General features: G+C 35.2%; 2 protein-coding genes across 3 annotated transcripts in view; both read right to left on the bottom strand.

Moving 5' to 3' along the window:
• Positions 1 to 22922, bottom strand: part of LOC101743353 (TAR DNA-binding protein 43) — a 490523-nt gene that overhangs the window by 180834 nt on the left and 286767 nt on the right. The window lies entirely within an intron of this gene.
• On the bottom strand, positions 10 to 22404 carry LOC101738074 (UDP-glucose:glycoprotein glucosyltransferase). Of its 2 annotated transcripts, XM_038015875.2 has the most exons (28): positions 21827 to 22402; positions 21378 to 21631; positions 20780 to 20959; positions 20500 to 20690; positions 19188 to 19392; positions 18892 to 19105; positions 17987 to 18207; positions 17611 to 17820; positions 17345 to 17524; positions 16821 to 17017; positions 16165 to 16280; positions 15936 to 16087; positions 14751 to 14930; positions 13937 to 14115; positions 12969 to 13057; positions 12667 to 12827; positions 11971 to 12110; positions 11070 to 11279; positions 10228 to 10452; positions 9690 to 9863; positions 8809 to 8986; positions 8089 to 8271; positions 6985 to 7088; positions 5887 to 6053; positions 4595 to 4716; positions 3738 to 3878; positions 2985 to 3030; positions 10 to 2048 (listed from the first exon to the last, which is right to left on the bottom strand). In XM_038015875.2, the coding sequence occupies exons 1-28, from the start codon at positions 22077 to 22079 to the stop codon at positions 2017 to 2019; spliced, it is 4704 nt and encodes a 1567-aa protein (XP_037871803.1). In that variant the 5' UTR covers positions 22080 to 22402; the 3' UTR covers positions 10 to 2016. The 2 variants fall into 2 exon arrangements, with proteins under 2 accessions (XP_037871803.1, XP_062528585.1); XM_062672601.1 differs by lacking the exon at positions 10 to 2048 and having other exon boundaries at positions 2749 to 3030; positions 21827 to 22404.

Below are 22922 nucleotides of genomic sequence, written 5' to 3'. Positions count from 1 at the left end.
AAAATCTGCTTTAAATTTACTATAGTTTATTGATCGGAGTAATTACAAAATTGAAAAACAAAGCATATTTATGTGTTGTTTCGAAACATAAATTCTGCTCTAAACATATAAGAAAATCTTAAAAATATTGAGCTGTGAATGCTTTCATGTAAAATTATCATAAAAAAGTGAACAAGTTATGATCTTAATCTAATGTTTGATTGCTATTATCTTTTAAAGAGGAAACTAGCGGCTACGACTATTGTGTAGGCCAATCACTTGGCCGAGACGGTTTCCGAGATTTATAAAGGAGAGAGGACGACTCACATGACATCAATAACACAAGATCTCGTTCTGACGATGAATAGTCGTCGAAACCAAATATTGGATAATCATAAAATAATAGGGTCATAGTGTTGTTGGCCTGTGTAATGTTTATACTTTTATCCGATTATTAAATACAAAATCGGCTACAGTACTAAAAATGATCAGGAGGTAAAGATCGAAAATCTGCCCCTAATCATTTATAGGAGACATTAATATAGACAGAAATATGAGAGAAGTGAAATCGAATAGACACACAAATCATTCAAGCAAAGCAATTTAGTACTCGATTCTTTGTTTGTCGTCCGATACCGTCTGAGTTAAGCGATAAGTTTATAAAATGCATTAAATTTCCTTATTTAATATTATCAACTTTTACTTACACCACGTAAATAGCCACGCCACCGTGTAATCATTACTTTGGGTACATCCATTAGTCGTCGACGTCATAGCCTTACACTAGTTACAAAACTCAAATTTATCAAAACATTTAAACTGATCAAGATAAGATTAGTTTGCGTCTTATTTAATGAATGTTTTGTTTTTGTTTTGAATGCTGCATTTGTTTACCAAGTTCATATTACGAAATGACATGAACTACAAAATAATAAAATCTTACACACTGGTAAATAAAGTACATATTTTGCTTGACAAGAGAACAAAAGTATCAGGAACACCATGGGAACACCAATGAACATTTCAAGCTACGTAGCTTATAATTATCTTAAACTAGTATTTTGTTTTAAATTAATATCTAGTTTCGAGTTGAAATTGTTAGAAATTCGGGTATTGAGTTGTGATTTCGGTTTTACGAGTCATTGGCTTCACTTACAAGCGACGTCAAAGAATTATCAAATAAAACAATGTTTCTAAGGAAATAGAAAAAGTGTACATTAACAAACTGTTGTTTTTTGTAGAAGATGTTTCACAAACCGCGTCGAGGAACATATGTACCATTACTGAGAATGATTATAATAACAAAAATTCCAACGGCCAAAGGCTTTTGACCCATCTACAAATTGTATAATTCGAATACTTAAAACTAGAACATCATCACTTTTCTTATCCGAATATTATCTAACAAAAGAAGAAAGCAAGATTTTTATTATGACGAATCAATTTACCTGTATGTAGTTTGTCAATCAAACATTCTGTCACAAATATTGACATTATATAAGTGACAATTGGATCAAAAAAACACTTAAAATTTTTATGCTATTTTATTTGCCTTAAATAATATCATCTTGTTCATGCCAAATTTATAATTGATGTAAAATAATAGACGTTCAGATATTATACAAAACTTAACGCCATCACTTTTCTTCCTTCCAAATATATTTATAATGAAATGGAAACAAATCTTATTTTCTGAATTACAAATGGCAGAGAGCAAATTACTCAGCTAGTTTCATGTCAATAACAGTTTGTTTTACCCTATACAGTTTGGTAATGCATTAAACATAGCCTTTGAAAGACAGAACATGGCACCGAATTAAAATTTTAGTTACCATAAGTACCAATTGAACAACATTATGTATGTATAAATCATACAATTATTTTTAAAGATTTACAACTTATACAAACATTATGTAACAAAATGTAATTGCACACATACACATCTACTGACGTCACGTGTTTACCACAACCAACACACAAACATATGGGAAAATGGAATATTCGCGCTACTTATTGTAATATCACTGCTTTAGTTCATCATAACTCCGTGTGTGCATCGTGCTCAGTATCTGAAACAATTCATATACAAAAAAATCATAATATTTTATCTCCTCAAAATATTCTATAAATGAGTCGTCTATTATCAAAGGTGACAATCTGTGCATTTGGACAAAAAAATATTATTGATATGTCAATACAGATTGATTTGAATATAATCGTCTCCTTCAAAGAATACGGTTCAAAATCTGCATTAAATAAAGGTTAATACTTAACCTGTTATTTATCTAAGATGTCGTTCAGAAGAGTTTTGTGACTGCCAATGGAATACAAAGTCAATAATTCGTTTTTCTGATTTACCAATAATTGTCCAAAGTCACATTGCCGGCTTTGATAATAGTCGACTCAAATAATTTATAATTGATGACGATCAACAGTCTTGAATTACACATGTATATAAACAAACAAAATTGTAAATTAAAATCAAGAATATTGGCCCACATAAACTGGTAATAACTAATAAAACTGGAAGGAGAAAGCCACGAATAGAGGAGTCTGTGGAGACACACTGGACCAGGCTAAGGTTCACCCTAAGATAATGATGATTTTAAACGGGTTATACTCTGTGCATAAATCATGGCATAAACCATCATTATTAATGTTAAAATGTAACAATAACAACAAAGTGTGCATCATTGGCGTAGTAGTTACAGTTGAGTCGAAGATCTCGGTTCCATTCCCTAATCGGGAAAATATTTGCGTATCAAATAGGTTTTTTTCTCTATCTAAATGGAACTAATAACAAATATAATTTATCCAAGAAGCATTAATAGCCGTATTAGGTTTAAAATTTAAAGGAAAAAATATAGGTATCTAATACTCTAAATCTAAAATCTAAATCAAGGTATATTACTCTGATTCCCACAACACATGGAATCCTAGATAGTGACCAAATTATCATATTATTATGTCCATGATTATTTTAAATTTTATTAAGTTGTACTTACTTGTAGACTGACTGGACGTCGTAACATCGATATTTACTTCAACCTCCTAAAACAAGCACAAAAAAATGGATATTTCAATATTTTATAAACACACATAAATAACAAAACTGGTGGCAGGATGTCTTGTGACCCCATACAATGTGGTACCGCTCTGGTAATTTCTACTGAGAAGCTATCTGGGCCACGGTTCGAAGTATGGGACAGCTATTAAATTAGTTTCCAAATGATTCTTGTCCACCTGATGGTTGTCTGAAAGAGATCGCTCTTAGCGATAAGACTGCCAATTGTACTTTTTTGTATTTAATGTATAGCACTGTTTATTTGTTTATTGATGGACTAGCGACCCGCCCTCGCTTCGCTTCGGAAACATTAAAACACACATGAAACCAAAAAAATAAAATAAAAAAAATTAAAAAAAAAGTAGCCTATGTTCATCAGGGACAATGTCGTCTTCTAATGGAAAAAGAATTTTTCAAATCGGTCCAATAGTTTCGGAGCCTATTCGAAACAAACAAACAAACAAATCTTTCCTCTTTATAATATTAGTATAGACAATAAAGAATACTCTCTTTCTCCCTCTGTCTGTCTGTCTGTCTCTCTCTCTCTCTCTATAGGGACAACTACTATACAAAACAATTGCCGCTTGTATCTCACGTTGATGACGTCATCTCTATGGGCTCCGTTAACCGCCTAACACCAGGTGGGCGGTTGTTCATCCGTCTACGCAACAATAAAATGATTAAATATTTATACCTGTTCATGGTCAGCAGATTGGTAGAGACCTCGTCTAACACGCGCCTGTAAAGCCTTCACTTCACCGTCGTATTCTTTCCATTCTGGTACTATGCGCATCGCAGCGGAGAGCTTGGCTTCTTTAGTCATAGGGTTGTTGCACTAAAATCAAATAAATCAACTCAAAAATTGTAGACCAACGCAAAATATTATTATTACGCATTTACAACTATTATGGAACGTTTTCTTTATCTTCGCTTCTAGGCCAGATGATATTACATATTCAATGTGCTTGTTTGTAAACTAGATCAACGGTAGGCAACGGCTTGGCTTTGCCCCTGGCATTGCTGAAGTCCATGGGGGACGGTAACCATCAGATGAGCCGTATGCTCGTATGACTACAAGGACAATAAAAAATAAATAAAATGATACGGATGCGTATACAACCTCGGACACAAAAATATCTTCATCGTGCCCTACTTCCGATTCTTATTCTTGTCTAGAGTACAAGAGATAGGCGTGTGCGATATATATGGGCTAAGACCAGCATTCCATTTCTTTCGCGGAGCAATACCGTGTTTCAGTTTAAAGATTAGCTGTTATTTCAAAACAAAACTTATATTTATTTATGCCTCAATGTGGATGTCAGTGTTGATGTCGTGATCCGCACTAAGTAATGACACGAATACTGACCAACAAGCACGTTCCAAGAATGAAGATAATGAAACGATGACAAATAAAGGCCGGATAGTACTTCAGAACTTCAAGAAATATTATAAGAACATGCACTTTCAAAACTATCGTAATTATTGGGTTATGTCAAATTGACATAACATTGACGTTGTCAATTTATTACAATGAACTTCGTAGTAACGTACCAAGTCAATTGTTTTGGCGTATTTCTTCGAGTCGTCGTCACACCAGGTCTCACACCACAGCCACTCTTGCGGTAACGATTTGATGGCCACTTGATGGATCATGTTGTTGGGTAAATCTTGATCTAAAAAAAATATTTTCTTTATTAAACGAAACCTTTTTTTTTATTGCTTAGATAGGTGGATGAGCTCACAGCCCACCTGGTGTTAAGTGGTTACTGAAGCACATAGACATCTACGACGTAAATGCGCCACCTACCTTCAGATATAAGTTCTAAGGTCTCAAGTATAGTTACAACGGCACATTCACATTTCGACTGAAAACTGTTTTTAGATTTACAATGAGCTCACAGTTCCCCTATCGTTCAGTACCACAGTCGCTTTGGCATCACAACTATCCGATCGTTTTTTTTTTTTGTGTTTGATGTTAAACTCTTTGCGAGGTTCTGGCGCCTAGTAAGGACATGTGGCACAAGATGTTCGATCTACAAAACGAATTCAAATAACAGATTCCAAGATATTTGATTATTTGCAGAAAAAGTAGATAGTTTGCTGGGTCCTAGCTGCACGCGCTTTCACAAACCCTTCTAACAATCATCAGTTTAATTATGCAGGTAAATTTGAATTTATATCCAGAACAAAAGACTTTTCCAGATAAGTTTTTAATATCGTCGTTGTCAAACCAAAATCTGCTATGTGCACTTTTTGAGACTACTTTTTCACCTTTTCGTATAGTTCACAGCCCTATCTACTGTATAAAAAAAACTGTTATGTGTCTATAACTTTAATATTTATCTATAGCTTTCATTTGATATAGTTCTTAAAAATTCACTTTCATACAAAATTTTATACGAAAATATTATTACTCGTGAATTCAAAATAGTTTTTGCACATAGCAGATTTTGGTTTGACAGCAACGATATCTATACTAATATATAAAATCTACAGTGGGTTTTACGGATGTTCCGTTATAACTACTGAACCATGCATCCGATTAACTTGAAACTTGGTATCCATGTAGAAAATACATGTACTTAATGGGTAGGCTAATACTTATATGAGTGTTGGACTCCCTAATAATAATAATGTCAATAAATAATAATGTTAATCTTAAATGCCCAGCGAAACGGGCGAGTGCGGCTAGTGTTATATAATTTCGAACAATAATATTCGAACCGTCCATCTTCCGAACAATTTTACTGGTCGAGTTAAAGATCTTCCCGTTGTCGATTCCCCTAAAAACAGAACTTGACTAGACTAAATTTTGTAAAGATACAAAATTTATCAGTACTAACCTAAATTAGACAAGCTGTTAGGGTCTTGACTGAGCGCCTGGTACTGTCCTCGGAGGCGGTCCCCCGCGGCGATGCGGCGGAACCGTTTCAAGTCCACGACGTACAGCGCGCTGATGTGGTAGCTACGACCTTGAAGGTGATTGCGCCAGTAGCCTTGCTTCCAGAACCTAAATCATTACCAGTTGTAAATGACTGCTCTGAATTAGCAAATAAGCTATAACAATTCGTGCTTTGCGACAGATATAGGCAAGTTAGTACCTACATAGTATCCCACTGTGCGGCTTGGGGTGAGTCTATTTTTTATTGCTTAGGTGGCGGGACGAGCTCACGGCCCACCTGGCGTTAAGCGGTTACCGGAGCCCATGGACATCTACAACGTAAATGCCGCCACTTAGCTTTGAGATATAAGTCCTAAGGTCTCAGTATAATTACAACGGCTGCGCCACCCTTCAAACCGAAACGCATTACTGCTTCACGGCAGAAATAGGCAGGGCGGTGGTACCTACCCGTGTGGACTCACAAGAGGTCCTACCACCAGGAATTACGCAAATTATAAATTGCGGGTTTGATGCTAAGCAAGATGGTGTGGCATTCCCGCCTGCAGCCAACTCATATAATAAATTATATTAATACGTGAAGTAAAAACTTTGTATCCCATACTACGAAAATTGCGCGGACGGAGGAGTATGAAATTTTTCCACACTTATAGAGAATATAGAGAAGAAGTGCAGAATGCTAATATTTTTTTTAAACAATGCATAAAAGATACATTAAATCGATAAAGAAAACATTACACACACTACATACCATGTATTTGACGCACACATGCATGCTTAATATTTACTGTCAAACTTTTGTTATTGACGTCTGTTGTCAAATTGAGAATAGATTAAATATTGTTTGTGTTTGTTAATATTTTTTATAGTGTAGTCTTGGCGAAATTTGTGATTATAGAAGTATAAAATACAATCATAATAGTGTACAAACTTACAATTCCAATTAATTATAGTCGAATTTCGACTACTGCGGGACCTCAAGTATAATAAATTAACCAATAAGATTTAAACAACGCTTTGATAAATATAAATTAAAACGAACCTGAAACCATCCATTTCTGTCCTACTATCACAGAACGGTGTATAACCGTATGGTGCGCCTCCTAAATCTAATTCCACCAATTCTTTGAGATCAGCACGAACAATCTGCAAACAATAGAAAAGAGATAACCTATATAGTTAACACTAAATCTAGCGAAGTTTTGAAAAAATGAATATTCCTTTGGCTGTATTATCGATTCGATTCTAAGCTATATGATACGTAAAAGACCCATCGACAGCAATAATCGATCTTGTGCTTAATGTGAGTTTCTTAACGTTCTCGATAGCGTAAAAGTTAACCCAGTTTTGTATGCAGTTGGAACAGCGCCCCTAGCGGCAAACGTACGTAAACGATCCCATTCCATACAAATATGAGCTAACTTTTACGCTATCGAGAACGTTAAAAACCTCGCACTAAGCACACTAATCAGAAAAATCGTTTACGTCTGCCACCTGATTCTTGATATTGGTAAATCTTCAAACAGTCCATAAAAACAATAGAATTGAACAAATATAAAATTTTAAAATACTACAGACGTGCCAGCATTCGTTAAAATTTTATCGTCAAATTTATTATTTCGCTATTTATTATTAACTAGCGGCCCGCTCCGGCTCCGCTCGGGTCTATAACAAAAATTTCAACGATATATATTTGACGTTCTTTTATTTTTGTAAATAAAAGAACACTTATTGCAGCATAACTATAATAGTTAGACATATGCTGTCGCGACATTTTTGTAACTAATAATGTGTTCTACAAAGTCGTAGTACATTATTTTATTCTATCATCAATAGTTTTCGCAGGGCACGCAATGTAAATAATATTTTAGGTAATTTTTTTACACCTTGGGTTACATTATTTGAGTTTTAGAAAGGATCCCTAATTTTTTTCAAAAAAGATTGCAGCCTATGTCACTTGAGAATACTGTAGCTTCCAAACAGTGAAAGAATTTTTCAAATCGGATTGGAAGTTTCGGAACCTATTCAATACAAACAAACAAACCTTTCCTCTTTATAATATTAGTAGAGAAGTATAGATTAGTGGGGTATTCAATAATCCAGTAATATATAATATTAAACAAAAAATGATACTGCAAAGTCCTACCTGGTCGGCATCGACGAAGATAATCTTCTTGACGTGCAGCGGGAACAACACGTCCAGGAACAGGATCTTGTATCCCCAGATGGTGCGTTGCCGGTCGCGTTGTCGCTGCAGCCAGCGCGGCCACTGGTACTGGACCAGCTCGTACTCGAACCCATATTCTTGGGCCATGTATGGTAGAATATCCTGATCACACATTACAATTTTTACTGGTGGTAGGACCTCTTGTGAATCCGCGCGGGTAGGTACCACCGCCTCGCCTATTTTTGCCGTGAAGCAGTAATGCGTTTCGGTTTGAAGGGCGGGGCAGCCGTTGTAACTATACTGAGACTTTAGAACTGATATCTCAAAGTGGGTGGCGCATTTACGTTGTAGATCTCTATGGGCTCCAGTAACCACTTAACACAAGGTGGGCTGTGAGCTGGTCCACCGATCTAAGCAATAAAAAAATTAAAAACAATTATTTTGTAGTGTAATAAATTACCTATTACACCTGACTGTATCTATTTTATATTATTTTTTACCTTATTTTCATTACTAATTCAACAATTGCTATAGAAAATATATAAAACATACATTTGTATTTAGAATGAATTCATATAAGTCAAACTGACTAACTAGATATGTTTAGTGAGTTCATATGGCAAAAGAGATACTCGAATGAGACTCAAAATGTACTTTTTAAAAACTTACGAGGATATCTCTCATATACATAAATCTTACCTTAAGCGATGGACTGAGGTAATTCTTGAGAAACCAGAACTTGACGGGTGATTTTGTGTTTTTAAGAACAGACAACATCATAATCCGAAGGAATCTTTCATACAAATGTCCTGAAGCCACTGAGAACACGTTGATCGTGTCGTCTTGAGCTTCAGATTCGTCTCCACCACCGAACGAGCTATATTCAAATATTCATGTTTTAGAACGAAACAATAAACATTAAAGAAATCATTCTTAATTTATCCAATTTGTCATTGTAAATTTCAATATGATAATGGTTCTCTGTTTATCATTTTAATATAAGATTTTTGTACTTATTACACATTTCAATTAAAATGATGATGCACTCCTAAGCTCTTCGATCTACTGTATGCGCGCGAGTTCATGTCCATCGGGGCAAGAGGCGACGCGCGGGGGACAGCTCGCCCCGCCTTCGCCCGCCTGCCCGCATTTGTCTGACGTCGAGTGTTGTCCGTGACGGTTGTGACGCGCGCTTATCGATATCGAAAATTTACGCCAACGCTATTGTGTTATTTAACCATGACTACTCCGCTTCCAACAAGTTCAGGTAGAAAAAAACCTACCGAAGAAAGAAACTTACTGATTCCGACTCTGATCTGTCGGTTGTCTTTTCATTTGATAGTGATTGAATTGGATTTAAAAAATATGTTTCTCTATCAGAAATAAACAAGTAATTACTTATCACATTTATTTTATTTCATGAATTACAAAGTTACCTTAAGTTACATTAAACCAAATTGACAGCTGTTGACTAAATATGTAGTTATTATCGACATTACCATAATTAACTAGGTCACAGCACTACCGCATTCCTCAGGATGGACATGAACTCGCGCGCCTACTGTAGTAATAAGGCCTACCTCGCAATGGAATTCCAGAGTCCTCCTGAGTTTTTGTCGTCATTTTCGACGAGCAAATCCAGGTGTTGCTTGTCTGGCTTCTTGCTCACCCTCAACTTGATGACGTGGCTGCGGAACGAGCTCATCAGCACCTGTATGTCATGGCTGCCCGCCGGCGTGTCCGTGTTTTCGTGCCTGTGCAGAAACAAGAACATGATGCCGATATAGTAATAGCGAATATTTTTAATAAATTTTAAGTCAAAAAAAATTATGTGTAATTTGACATGATATTTATAATAATTTTACCACAGTAATACTGAGATACTTATTTCATATCTCGGATTTGAATTCTTCTAAAGCAAAAAAATATAAAATAAAGAATGAAGGATATTGAATAGAGGTCAGGACACAGCAATACTTGACTGTAAATAGTTACTTTTATTTCATTAATAATTATTGTAACAAGACAAAGATTGTGTCAATGTTGGTATAGTTCCATCAGACTTTTTGGAATTTACACTATTTGTTTGACATATGTTCATCTTCTATTACAACTTACCCAACAATCTCATAAATTTCTTCAGAGCGCCCGGGTCGCAGGCGCAACGTCCACGCCCCTGGGTTGGCTTTCAGCTGGAAGTAGCCCAGGTTCGCCATCACAATGGTGTCCATGAGTTCGGGTTTCTCCCTGGTCCCAAGTATCAGCTGTAGACCTCGAGGTGGCGTACCGAGAGTTGTGTCCCAAGCGTGACCTTCTAACAGCAGGTATTCTAGTTCGAATTCGCTGTTGACAAAGCACTATATACTTCCTCAATCTTAACATGATTGTCAGAATTATTTGTATTTATTTTATATCTCTATAATCTACCTACTATAAAATGTTTACTATAAAATCGTAATAGACATAAACGATCTTTCTGATCTGTTAACGATGGGCCTTGTTCGTATCATATTCACTATGAACTTGTTTATTTATTGTACGCCATCAAGTAAGATCGAATGTATGACGGGGACTTTTTGGCGGGAACGCGAAGAACGGAGTTGTGTGATTTGTTTTATTGTCTATTTAGTGTTTCTTCAGGTTTAAATGAGTAATAACGGTGGTTTATTAACTATTTAGTATCTGTGAAAGTGCACAAATGTGGGAAAATAAAACAAAGCCGCTATACGTAACTTCTCGGGATTTTACAAAAAGTCCACTGAAAAACTCTCAGTAAATGACCACCATTTTACTGAAATTATAGTTCATCCTATACAATCACATATTCATTTAATTTCACTCCATATTATCATTTTTCATAAAAATAAAAATATAAATTAAAATAAGACTTGACCTAAAAGTCTTAGTTACCAGCTCACAAAATCACTAAAAAAAAAAAAGAATGTTTGACGGCAGCCGACCTGTGCACGACGGTTTCGACATCGGCGAGCCTGATGTTGTCGAGGTCGTAGACGGACTTGACGCACTCCACGAGCCAGTTGGTCGGCGTGCGCAGCTCCATGGACAGCAGCGGCGCGTGCGGCAGCCGCGAGAACCGTGCCAGCGCGCCGCCCGACAGCGCGCCCGCCGCCGTGAACTGCAGCTCCGGCTCCAACACGTACCGGTAGAAGCTGTGCAACACATATCACAAGAATCAGTGCTATATTAAATTTATAATATATCGACGCTTGAAAAGCAAACGTGACTAAGCGACAATGCGTGAACTTTACAGGAGACTACTTTAAAGTTGAAATACCTGAAAAAAATTATATTTTAACGACTCTAGCTGTTGTATTGAAATGATTTTAATACACCTAGAAATTTTTTTTTTTTTGCGTATCGTATATCACGTTTGCCTTTCAAGCGTCTATATATATATATTTAATGCTTCGGTGGGTGGCTGAGCTCACAGCCACATCTATAATGTAAATGCCGCCACCTACCTTGAGATATGAGTTCTAAGGTATCAGTATAGTTACAAAGGCTGCCTCGCCCTTCAAACCGAAATGCATTAATCCTTACCGGCAGAAATAGGCAGGGTGGTGGTACCTACCCGTGGTACCTGAGAATTGATTGTTATCAAGGAGCCTGTATCGGTAACTATATTACATTCCTTAGCGTAATTGAATTATTTACCAACTCAAATTGTTCACACGCTAAAAATACAACGTGATGATCTATTTTCGCCAACATACCAAAAGAAGAATAGCTTCAAAAAGTTATAATATTGTATTAAATTAAATATTACATTAATTTTATTAAAAAATTTAAAAAAAAATCAAAAATCATTTTTTTTATTGTTTAAGGTTAAAAAAAGCTTACCTTTTCAGTGGCATATCAGAGTTCTTGTCTTGGGGGTTGAGGAACAATTTAATATTACAATTGACGACTCGACGTAGCACGAGCAGCAGCGGCGCGAGGCGTTGCGCCGCGCCCGACGCCGGGTCCAGCACTGCGACAACCTAAAACCAAATCAGCCAAATTCCAAAACCAAATTCAAGCTTGACAATTCAGATTTTATAACATTCTACGGGTTCGATTATATTAATTGCATATATAGATGAACGAACCCACGGCCTGGTGGTGGCATTGGTGTTACGGAGTACCTACCCATCCGAGCTCACAAGATGCTTTATTACCGGTAATTACGCAAATTGTAATTTTTAACAGGTTTTTTTTTATATTATGCATTATTCTTGATCATGGTAGTTATTGAACAAGTGTTATTTTCTTGTTTTCAAACTACTTTCGATTAAAGGTCAGTCCAAACTATTTAAATTAGATTTAGTAGTTGAACGAATAGATAGCCTCATGTAAGACACAGTACGAACATATTTTTTTACCTATTTTGTCTCACAAACAAACCTCAGAAAAGGACGAGTCTCTTTAGCAAGAACTACATTTTTCGCTGGTTTCTTTGATAAAGCCGTAAATAAATTGATTCAATTTGTTTAAATAAGTTGATGACTGTTGTGTTTAATCTAACTTATAAAAGTGTTAAAGGTCGACAATGATCACCTCGACGGCGGCTTCATTGTCGTACACAGGAGGCAGTTCGATGAGCGAATGTTCGGTGTGTAGTCCGCTCGGCAGCGCGGTGCGGGCGCGGGACTCGCGACCTCCCAGCACCGACACCAGCTTCAGACGCATGTCACTCGTCACTTCTACCGACTCCTCATCTAAAACCAACACCAAACTATGTAATCTCTAGAGAGTAAAAACAAAAAACAGGTGGTGATAGGACCTCTTATGAGTCCGCACGGGTAGGTAGTACTATATTATGTATAAAATATGTATAATTAATAAGTGTAAAGTCGAACCGTCATCATCGGTAACTTCGTTAGTAATGGTCGCTTTTTTCTTGTCTAAAACTCCTGCTATTTTATCGCCATACATTTGACTGCTAAATCTGTAACAAAATATCAATTATTGATAAATATTAAATGAGACTTAAGTAGTTCATTAGAAAATGTTGGCCTAGCATTGAAGCGAGATGAGAGAGTATGGATTATTAACACAATGCGGTCGTATTAATCTATCTTTGCCGTCGGTTTGGGGGCCGAGTGTAGACATATGGCTTCGAAGAATTAAAACAGTCATACAGGCTTGTTATGCTTATCAGAAGATGCAATTTCAATTTGACAGTAACATACCAAGGCTTAAAGAACGAATAAACTTATTAATAGATACCAATCTTTAAGCATTGAAACAGTTGCTTGCATATGCGAAAGCTGCAAGTTTTTTTGGAAATTATTAATAATAATAATTAATTATCTATTATTAATTAATTTTAATATAGTTAATTTTGGCTACGACTCTATGCTATGTATGTTAAGTTAAGACTGCAGTCGTACCTTTAGTTGTATGAAATGGAAATGCTGACTTTTTGGCGGGAACGCGAGGAGTGAGGTTGTGTGATTTGTTTTATTTTGTTTATTTAGTGTTTCTTCAGGTTTAAATGTGTAATAACGGTGGTTTATTAACTGTTTAATATCTGTGAAAGTGCACAAATGTGGGAAACTGAAACAAAGCCGCTGGACGTAACTTCTCGGGATCCTCCAAAAGTCCACTGAAAAAATCTCAGTAAATGACTACCATTTTACTGAGATTAGATTTCATCCCATATCATCTCATCTCATTTCATTTAATTTCATTCCAGTTGATCTCCAATTAATAATCTTCATTTCATTTCACTCCATATTATCATTTTTCAAAAATAAGATATGACTTAAAGGTCTCAGTTACCAGGTCATAAAATCCCTTGAAAAAAATTTATGGAAATGCTTACCTTTCCAGCAATACAAAGTCGTCCAATGTAAACTGCTCGTTGTCGAGAAACGGTCCGATGAGCCGCGAGTTGTGCGCCAGCGCCCGAGCTCCCGGCCGCAGCTTGAAGCTTCGAGCGCACAACACACGAGCCGCCTTCAGGACCCACTCATACTTGTTCAACGCTGGTATTATCTCAGGCTGCAAACGATACGGTGTGTGCTCAATGAATTCGAATTTTTTAACGCTCTCGATACCGTAAAAGTTAACTTAAATTTGTATGGAGTTGGAACGTTTGCCTACGTTTGCCGCTAGGGGCGCTGTTCCTACATGTTTTTTTTATTGCTTAGATGGGTGGACGAGCTCCCAGCCCACCTGGTGTTAAGTGGTTACTGGAGCCCATAGACATCTACAACGTAAATGCGCCACCCACCTTGAGATATAAGTTCTTAGATCTCAGTATAGTTACAACGACTGCCCCACCTTTCAGACCGAAACACATTACTGCTTCACGGCAGAAATAGGCAGGGTGGTGGTACCTACCCGCGCGGACTCACAAGAGGTCCTACCACCAGTAAAATGTTGCTATCGTTGTAAAATTTTAATAGTATAACTAAAGTGACGTTATCGTTCAAAGTAGCATCCTACCATGCCTAGCACGAAATTAGGAATTCCTTATATCGTTCTGTGATTATGATTAACTTACATATGAAACAAGATAGCATGAAATATTTAACGAGTGGTCAACAATTAATAGTACGCTTTTTGTGTTTTTATTTATAAAAAAACCATGTGAAGGACTCTTTAAAGTAAAGTGTTTTTGTTGTGTGACTCACCAAAATATCACAGTCTTTCCTCTCATGACAACCTTCGTCTTCTAATAATTTTACAACATATTTAGTGGCTTCCGTAGACTCGAGCGTCGTAAGAGCCGCGACCACTACTTTATTCAGAGACTGATCGTTTGAGCTGTCCACGTTTGGTATGAACGCTACTCTCACGCCACTGGATTCTCTCTGCAAAAAATACATTAATTATATATTATAAGTACTGATAGCATTATAAATTTGTATGTTCGACCCTTTTTAACGAATCTATATGAATTTACTAGACTAGTGACTCGTTATTTCACAGGGCTTGGATATGTAATTAAGAAATAATGAAATACTTTGCATTTTACCTGAACAAAGGGTTGCTGATCAGATACTCGGTCAATTGGCGGGATAAAATTGTGCTGTATGTTAATCTATGTACTATCTTTATCACATCGATTTTTTTAGCAAGTTAATTAAAAGAATCCAAACATTCAAACTTGCACATTTAAAATAATAGTAGAAATTGCGATAAATGGTTCATGTCTTTTAAGGATAAAATAAATGACGAGCTAACTATACATTTTATACACGCGTCGTTTTGTGCTATAAACCAAATTATAATTCAAACACATGAAATGATAGAATTTCTTGATTTTACTTAGTAAACTAAAATTTAAATCTAAATATTACACAAAAAATAGTGATTGAATGATCGTTTCGAATTTAATTTATACCCTTTAATAATAATTTCTGTTTGTCTGTTTTACTGAATTTAATAATTTAAAATCAACTCGTGCTATTAAAATTTCGACTCGCAACTCAATGAACAAATGAGTCGTCTATTATCAAAGGTGGCAATCTGTGCATTTGGACAAAAAAAAATTATTGATATTTCAATACAGATTGATTTGAATATAATCGTCTCCTTCAAAGAATACGGTTCAAAACCTACATTAAATAAAGGTTAATACTTAACCTGTTATTTATCTAAGATGTCGTTCAGAAGAGTTTTGTGACTGCCAATGGAATACAAAGTCAATAATTCGTTTTTCTGATTTACCAATAATTATCCAAAAGTCACATTGCCGGCTTTGATAATAGTCGACTCAAATATACAAATTTACCAATGAAAATTTGTATTCATTTTTTTTTACTAATTCACCCAAGAAAATTTGTATTGCACGTAAAATTAGACAATTTATTTACCATAAACGTAAGAGCGTTTCTCAATAGTCCCCGGGATTCGTGGTTGTTCAAATCTCCGATCACCCAAATAGTTTGCGTTATCTTCTTTTCAACTTTACCGGGTTTATAAAAGTACTTCAAAATTGGTAGAGCAGTCGCTAACGCGTCACGTCCTAATACAAAAAATATTTACATAATAGCATAATATCGTTAAACATTTGTATATTTTTCGTTCATTCCAATCTCCTACCTGTTAAATGTAATAGTTTGTGAATTTTATCTTCTGTAAACAAATCGGCAGGTGAAGAGGCACCGGTCAAATCCAAATATTGCGAAGTTTCTGAACTGAGGATTCGACGGTTGAGCCTGTACAAATATTTATTTAATAAAAAAGATGAAATAAAAGCAAGCAAACATATAACAGAGAGTAAGAGAGAGAAAGACAGAAAGAGAACGCTTTACTGTACACAGAATAAATAAAAATGTAAATCATTAGATACAAACGAAAAACTACAATGGGCGGTCTTATCGTTAAGAGCGATCTCCTCCAGACAAACATCCGGTGGAAAAGAATCACTAAGAATCAAATTACACGCGGTGTACTTATCGAGTGAAATATATATTATTATAATAAATATGTACATATATACACATATACATACATACATATATGACATATGATACTAAAATGTGTGGTTAAATGTTCCTGAGCTTTTTTATCCTGTTAAAAATAATTAATTGAGTGCTTGAAAAACAATTATTTAAGGAAATAATTTGAATATACTCTTATAACTAAGTAGGATCTTCTAGAAATTTCCAATTTCTATTCATGCAATGCAATGGCAACAGTAACTGTAGTGCCATACAACTATAATATATTATATTATGTGAATAGTTTTATCTTACCGTGGCATAATATGGGACTGTTTCATCAAGTAATCAACAGCGTCATCCATATCGGACAATTCACCACGGAACACAGCACGCTGCAAGCGAGCTGTGTGGCGAGACAGTGACGTCACCAGCGACTCCTCGAGTAACTCGACCGACGACGTCACCGGCGTTGGGCCTTCGTCCATTAGTGGTACTCCATTTATCAAAACCTGAGTGAAAAATAGTCAAAGTTAAAAAAAAAATTGTTTCATGTTGTGTTAGGCAGTGGCTTCACTGTAAACGAAAGCATTCCAGTTTTTTTTTTAATTGAATTGTTTGAACTGACCTGTACTATACTGACTGTAACTATACTTGAGACCTTGGAACTTAAATCTCAAGGTGGGTGGCGCATTTACGTTGTAGATGTCTATGGGCTCCAGTAACCAATTAACACCAAGTGGGCTGTGAGCTCGTCCACCCATCTAAGCAATAAAAAATAAAAAAGAACTGAATTGATTCAGTAACAAACCAAAATTATTATTTATGTGGAAATGTACCTGCGGATACTTGTCACTGCCAAGTTTAGATACAAATTCTTCTGAGATTTGACGTCCAAAGTTATATTCGGAATCTTCTGAAATAATGTCTTCAACACTGGCACCAGAAGTCGCGTGTCGCTTCAATTGTTTCTTCACATAATTAATATCTAATACGTCATCACCAGAAGGATTCAGTAACTGAGGAAATGAAATAAAATTGGTAAAAAACAAGTTTTCCAAATTTTGAAAGCTAGATATAAATTTGAATTCAATTTGCAATGTACCTGAGTAAGGAAATAATATGCCTCTTTATTGGAATTCTTTTCCTGTGCTATGTAGTTAAATGCGGACCTGACTGCTGCTTCTAAAGACGCGTCTCCTTTTGTTGACGCTAGGACTAACCCAACGCGCACTGGAGTCGCATGCTTCAACAACGTTTCACCCAACTTTAACGGTGGACCAGATTGTACCGATGTGGGGTCTATTATGATGACCTGAAAATTTCAAATTCAACATCATATTGGTTTCACTTATGAAAAGTCGCATGCAAGAAAAACTTTGCAAAAATAATTTACATAATATCATTAGAACTCTTAAATATTACAGACATCAATGATCTTTAATATAGTAAAGGAGCAATTCAGTCTTATCTTTCCTTACATAGTTATATATGTTTCGTCTGAGATTTCTCAACATGCCAGGATATGTGGGCCGAAGCAATTCCATAAACGAAGAAGGCCATCTGCGGTACCTATCGTCAGACTCCAGATCGTTGAGCCAAGTTATTGATGTATCACGGATATCAAGACCATATTCTTCCCAGGTGTAACTTTCGCCCAAATCCAATGACATGAGAGTATGTATTAACTTTTTAGGAAGACCTGAAAATGGTAAGAATTTCATTCCATAATAATTTATAATTTAATAATAACTTTGTAATTGCTGATGTTTTCAATTGTTCCAATTTATGTTAAATAAAATTTAATCAAAATGTTTGGGGGGGGGGGAAAAAACCTGGGAATAATTTAAGTAGTGACTCTTTTTTTATTGCTTAATTGGTGAAAGAGCTTGTTGGCTGGCTACTTGGTGTTAGACAGTTAATGGAGCACATAGATGTCTTAATTAAATACCGCCATTTGCTTGAGGTCTACGTCTCATTTGTGTAGTAATCACTCATATTATAGTTTTTGCAGCTTTAACTTTTATTACAAAATGTTATTTCTTTGTTGTGGAAGTTGCTTATGAATATGAGTTCAATATTTATTTCATTACAAAAAGTGTTACCTGTCTCTGGAATTTGAAGACAGATATAGTTGCATGATATAGTTAGCGCTACACTACACCAGGCAACTGACCGGAACCGATGGAGGCTAACAGTCGACAAGCTAAAACGGAGTCACGATCCTCAGCAATGAGGGAGCGATGGAGAAGAAGATAGTTGCATCGCGCTATTGAAGTACACCAGGCTTATTACCCTTAGAGCCACAATAACTTCTAAGCTTTTATTGTGTTCTTATTTTATTTTACTTTTCTAGAATTTTTATGAACAATTATATAATGCATACCTAGAGCATGTAATGTATTCATTGGCCCAATGTCTTCTCTCAATGCAGCAAGCAAAGCCATCACATCAACATCTTCAGCGTCATACTGAGCTCCTGACACTAACAACAACGGTTCAGCTGGCCGCAGCCCCAATGCTGATGCCCATATGTCTTGGTTGTACAGTACCTCATCGCGGAAAGCGCGCGGGACACTGACGTGTATAAGAGACTTTGTCTACAAAACATAGGAGTAATCATTGTGACATTTTAGATAAATAATTTTTATTTATTTATTATTATAAAAAATAATGATGTACCTGCATTGGAAAATTCTGAGCTATAGATGTGAGAACTCTCAAAGCTTCATCTCCACCAGCATCATTCGCATCCACAACTGCAGCGGCAGCTTGCATACTCAATGCCTGCATCTGCCATACTTTCAGAGGGGCCAGTTCTTCACTAGATTCAGATAAGTGCCGTCGAAACCGTTCCAATGGTGTTCGTAAAGCAGGAAATAGGTTCCTGCACAATATAATTTTATTGTATTCCATATTTTAAATTAACATTTAAATAATTTTTATTAATTTTTAAAATTAATTTAATTTGTAACAAATTTACGTTTTAAACGTTAAAGTTTTCGGTATGAGTTTTTACTTGAACTAATCTCATTTCAAACATAAATCGTTAACTCTTAGAGCATTTGTGCCTTGGTTTAATTGATGAGATATGATTGTTGTTAGTTATCAGGTAGAGCAGTACTTTGATGGTTTTAAGTACGCAAATACAATTTCGAGATTCTATTCATTCATATTATTTATTATTTTCGGCTTTTCTCGTAATATTGTTTTCCCTTTGTGTAATTAAATTAATTGCAATTTAGACATATGATTAACTATAAAACATATAAATTTTATTATGGCTGGTTATGGTCATGATGTTTAAAAGTGCTACTTAAAACGTTCCAGCAAGGAAATCATTATAGCTTTAGATAATTATAGTGAAACAATTGACTTATTATTTTAGGCTGCACTTGACTTCATTCAGACACTTCAAAAATCATACAGGCATGCAAACAAATTTAACCTGTAGTGTTTCTTTCATATAAATCATTTAACAGTTAAAAAAATAATTTATTTATGTATCTTAATGTTTTTGTCATAGCTTTGAGTACTATATTTATGAGGTATTTACGTGTTACACTTCCTTTTCAAATTAATTGAAAAATAAGCTAGAATGTGTATTTTATGAAACTGAAATTACAAGTATAATTGCAATTTAACACAACTTGTATAATTTATCAAGTAATTTTGGCAAATTAATGGTAGTAAAGCATACAAAGCCCATGCTGGTAGATTCTCATTAATTCTACCACAAAGAAAATTATTCATTAGGATAATGGCCAAGACAGCTTAGAATTGTATTGTAAAAGCATTGTTTTTGGTAATTCATTAATAGGATTTACGAACATTAGCTATAATAATCTACTTATGAGTTTACTTGTAGTGTTTCATCAAATCTAATAATCTGCATTTATATTTTTGGGAAGATAGCTCCTAATTCAAATTTTAAGGACTGTGTATAATTTTTACAAGATATAATATTATTTGAAAACATTCTAAAGTAACATACTTTAATCTACCAAAATTAAATCCATCAATCTGATTCTGGGGATCATTTTCATCCTCTTCCTCTGATTGTGCTGCTGTTTCTTTGTCTTCTGTTTCCTTTGGAGTAGAATCGTCTTGGCTTTTATACTCTGTACTCTTTAACTGAAGTTCAACTCCATAGCCTGATAGACGTAGTTTAGGTTTTCCACGAGTCTGGAAAATAATACATACTTGGATGTTTGTTACTATAATAATGATAAGAGATTTTAAGTGTATCTTGGTTGAATTCGAATTTAACAAACCTTGATGTTCCATCTGACAACATAGTTAATGGCACTTTTGTCAGCATATTCAGCCAAAATTTTGTGTTTCATTGCAAAATCCTTAGTTCCAAGCTCCCCATAAAGAATGGCAGTTATACTTTTGTTGTCACTACTTGGATGAGTATGGTCCAGAAGATATATTTCTTTGTTCTGATCACCCTAAGCAATAGAGTCAATAAAAATTTAATTATTATAAATCACACTATGACAAAGTAATATGAAGAACCTACTAGAGGTCCAGTGGGAATATCAATTAAGGTGTCGGTCCATCAGTAGTTTGCAAACGAGAGTCCGTAAATTGGCGTCTGGACATGTATGGTACATATTTTTCTACAAATATTTTAAAATCTCTGAGCATGTAATATCACTTGATCATCTAGCCATTAGAACTAATAAAAAAATTTACCTTACTGCATTGAAGTGTCAGTAGGGTGCTCCAAAAGTTAACAGTAGATTGTATACTTACAATTAACTTTATGATATAGTAGTTTCTCACAACTTTCAAGTTAAGGTTACATTTAACTTAATTAACTGCTAACACACCTATTTTATTACAAAGATTTCAGTATATACTTACAACATTTTTAAGATTATGTGTTTGAAGTATATCTCTCAACGCATCATTGTCACAAATATTGTTTGTTGCTATGTTAACAAATGTGTCGCACTGAATTTCTTTAGCTCCGTTCTGGATAGCTATTTGATCAAACATACGCACTGTTGGTGAAGTAGTGTGCATAGAAAGTGCAAGTTTAGCCATTCTAAGTTGTGCCGGAGCCAATAGTGTACTAGCAACTCCAATACAGGCATCATAAATTTGTTTGTCATTTTCTAAAATGGAAAAGAAAATAGCACTTGAATAACACCGAATTGTTTTTGATCATGTTATAGATACACATTACTACACATTAAACACATTAATATTCGAAAATTTTGAATTGATAAAGAACGTAAATTGAATACAGAATATTTGGCGTGACGTTAAAGAAATACTCGCGAAACAAAATAGAATTTTTCTTCACTCACCTAATGAGTCAAGACTAGATTTTAGAGAATTAATACCGTCAACGAAAGACCAAAACAAATCTGAACTTTCGCCAGCTAAATACTCGGCCAGTTCTAATACAATAGGTGTAGCTTCCCATTTAGCACTAACAAAAGTCGTAACAGATTTTGATTTCTTTTCATCTCGTTTAATGGGATCTATATTTGACGCCACTGACACAACAGCAATTGCTAAAACCACTAAAGACAGTCTTATGCCGGGGATTTTCATCATTCTTTTTACTTCAAAGAAATTTATACTTTTTAGCGCTTACTACAGTTATAGTTTACTAGTTTGAAATATACATAATTTCTAGGAAGAAATTTAAAATAATTTTTAAGTTCTTTGTCGAACATTCAATAAAGTTTTTGCTAGAGAATTTAAATTTAATGTTAAATTTTTTCGTGTCCTGTTTAATCGAGCCCTGTTGGAAACAATATGACCAATGACAAAGGTACAACAATGTTATAGTCACATGGCAACCATAAGTATACACCAATCAAATAATAGTGCAATTTGATGTCACAATTTAATTGGAATTAGTTGTTATCATGTTGTCATTTTATCCAATACGAACACAGTCATGTCACAGACTAAATAGATTTTTTTAAGGGATTTTATGACCTGGTAACTAAGACCTTTAGGTCAAGTCTTATTTTAATTTTAATGATAACTTTTTTAAATGAAATATGATATTATGAAATGAAATGAATTTGATTATTATGAAACATGGCATGAAATGAAATGAAATGAAAATGAAACGAAATGAAATGAGATGATATGGGATGAAGTATAATCTCAGTAAAATGGTAGTCATTTATTTCATTCGAGGCAGGGGGCCCTCAAATATACTATTTGTCCGGTAGTATATTACTGAGTGCACGGGCACGCGATCCCGCCTTCCCTGAGCTACTATAGACCACAACCTACTTTCCCGTGGCTACAGTATCCTGTCCTTCCTACTCCTAACTCCCTCTTCTCCTCATCTCTTTAATACCCATCCCTACACGCGGCTCCCTCCCGCTTAAAACACAAAGTCTGACTTGGCGAGGAAGGCAACACAACGCAGATATGCAT

Source organism: Bombyx mori, chromosome 15 (genome assembly GCF_030269925.1).
Source record: "Bombyx mori chromosome 15, ASM3026992v2".
NCBI classification, from domain to species: Eukaryota; Metazoa; Arthropoda; class Insecta; order Lepidoptera; family Bombycidae; genus Bombyx; species Bombyx mori.
The sequence above is the reverse complement of the archived record's forward strand: the minus strand, read 5'-3'. Positions and strand labels throughout refer to the sequence as shown.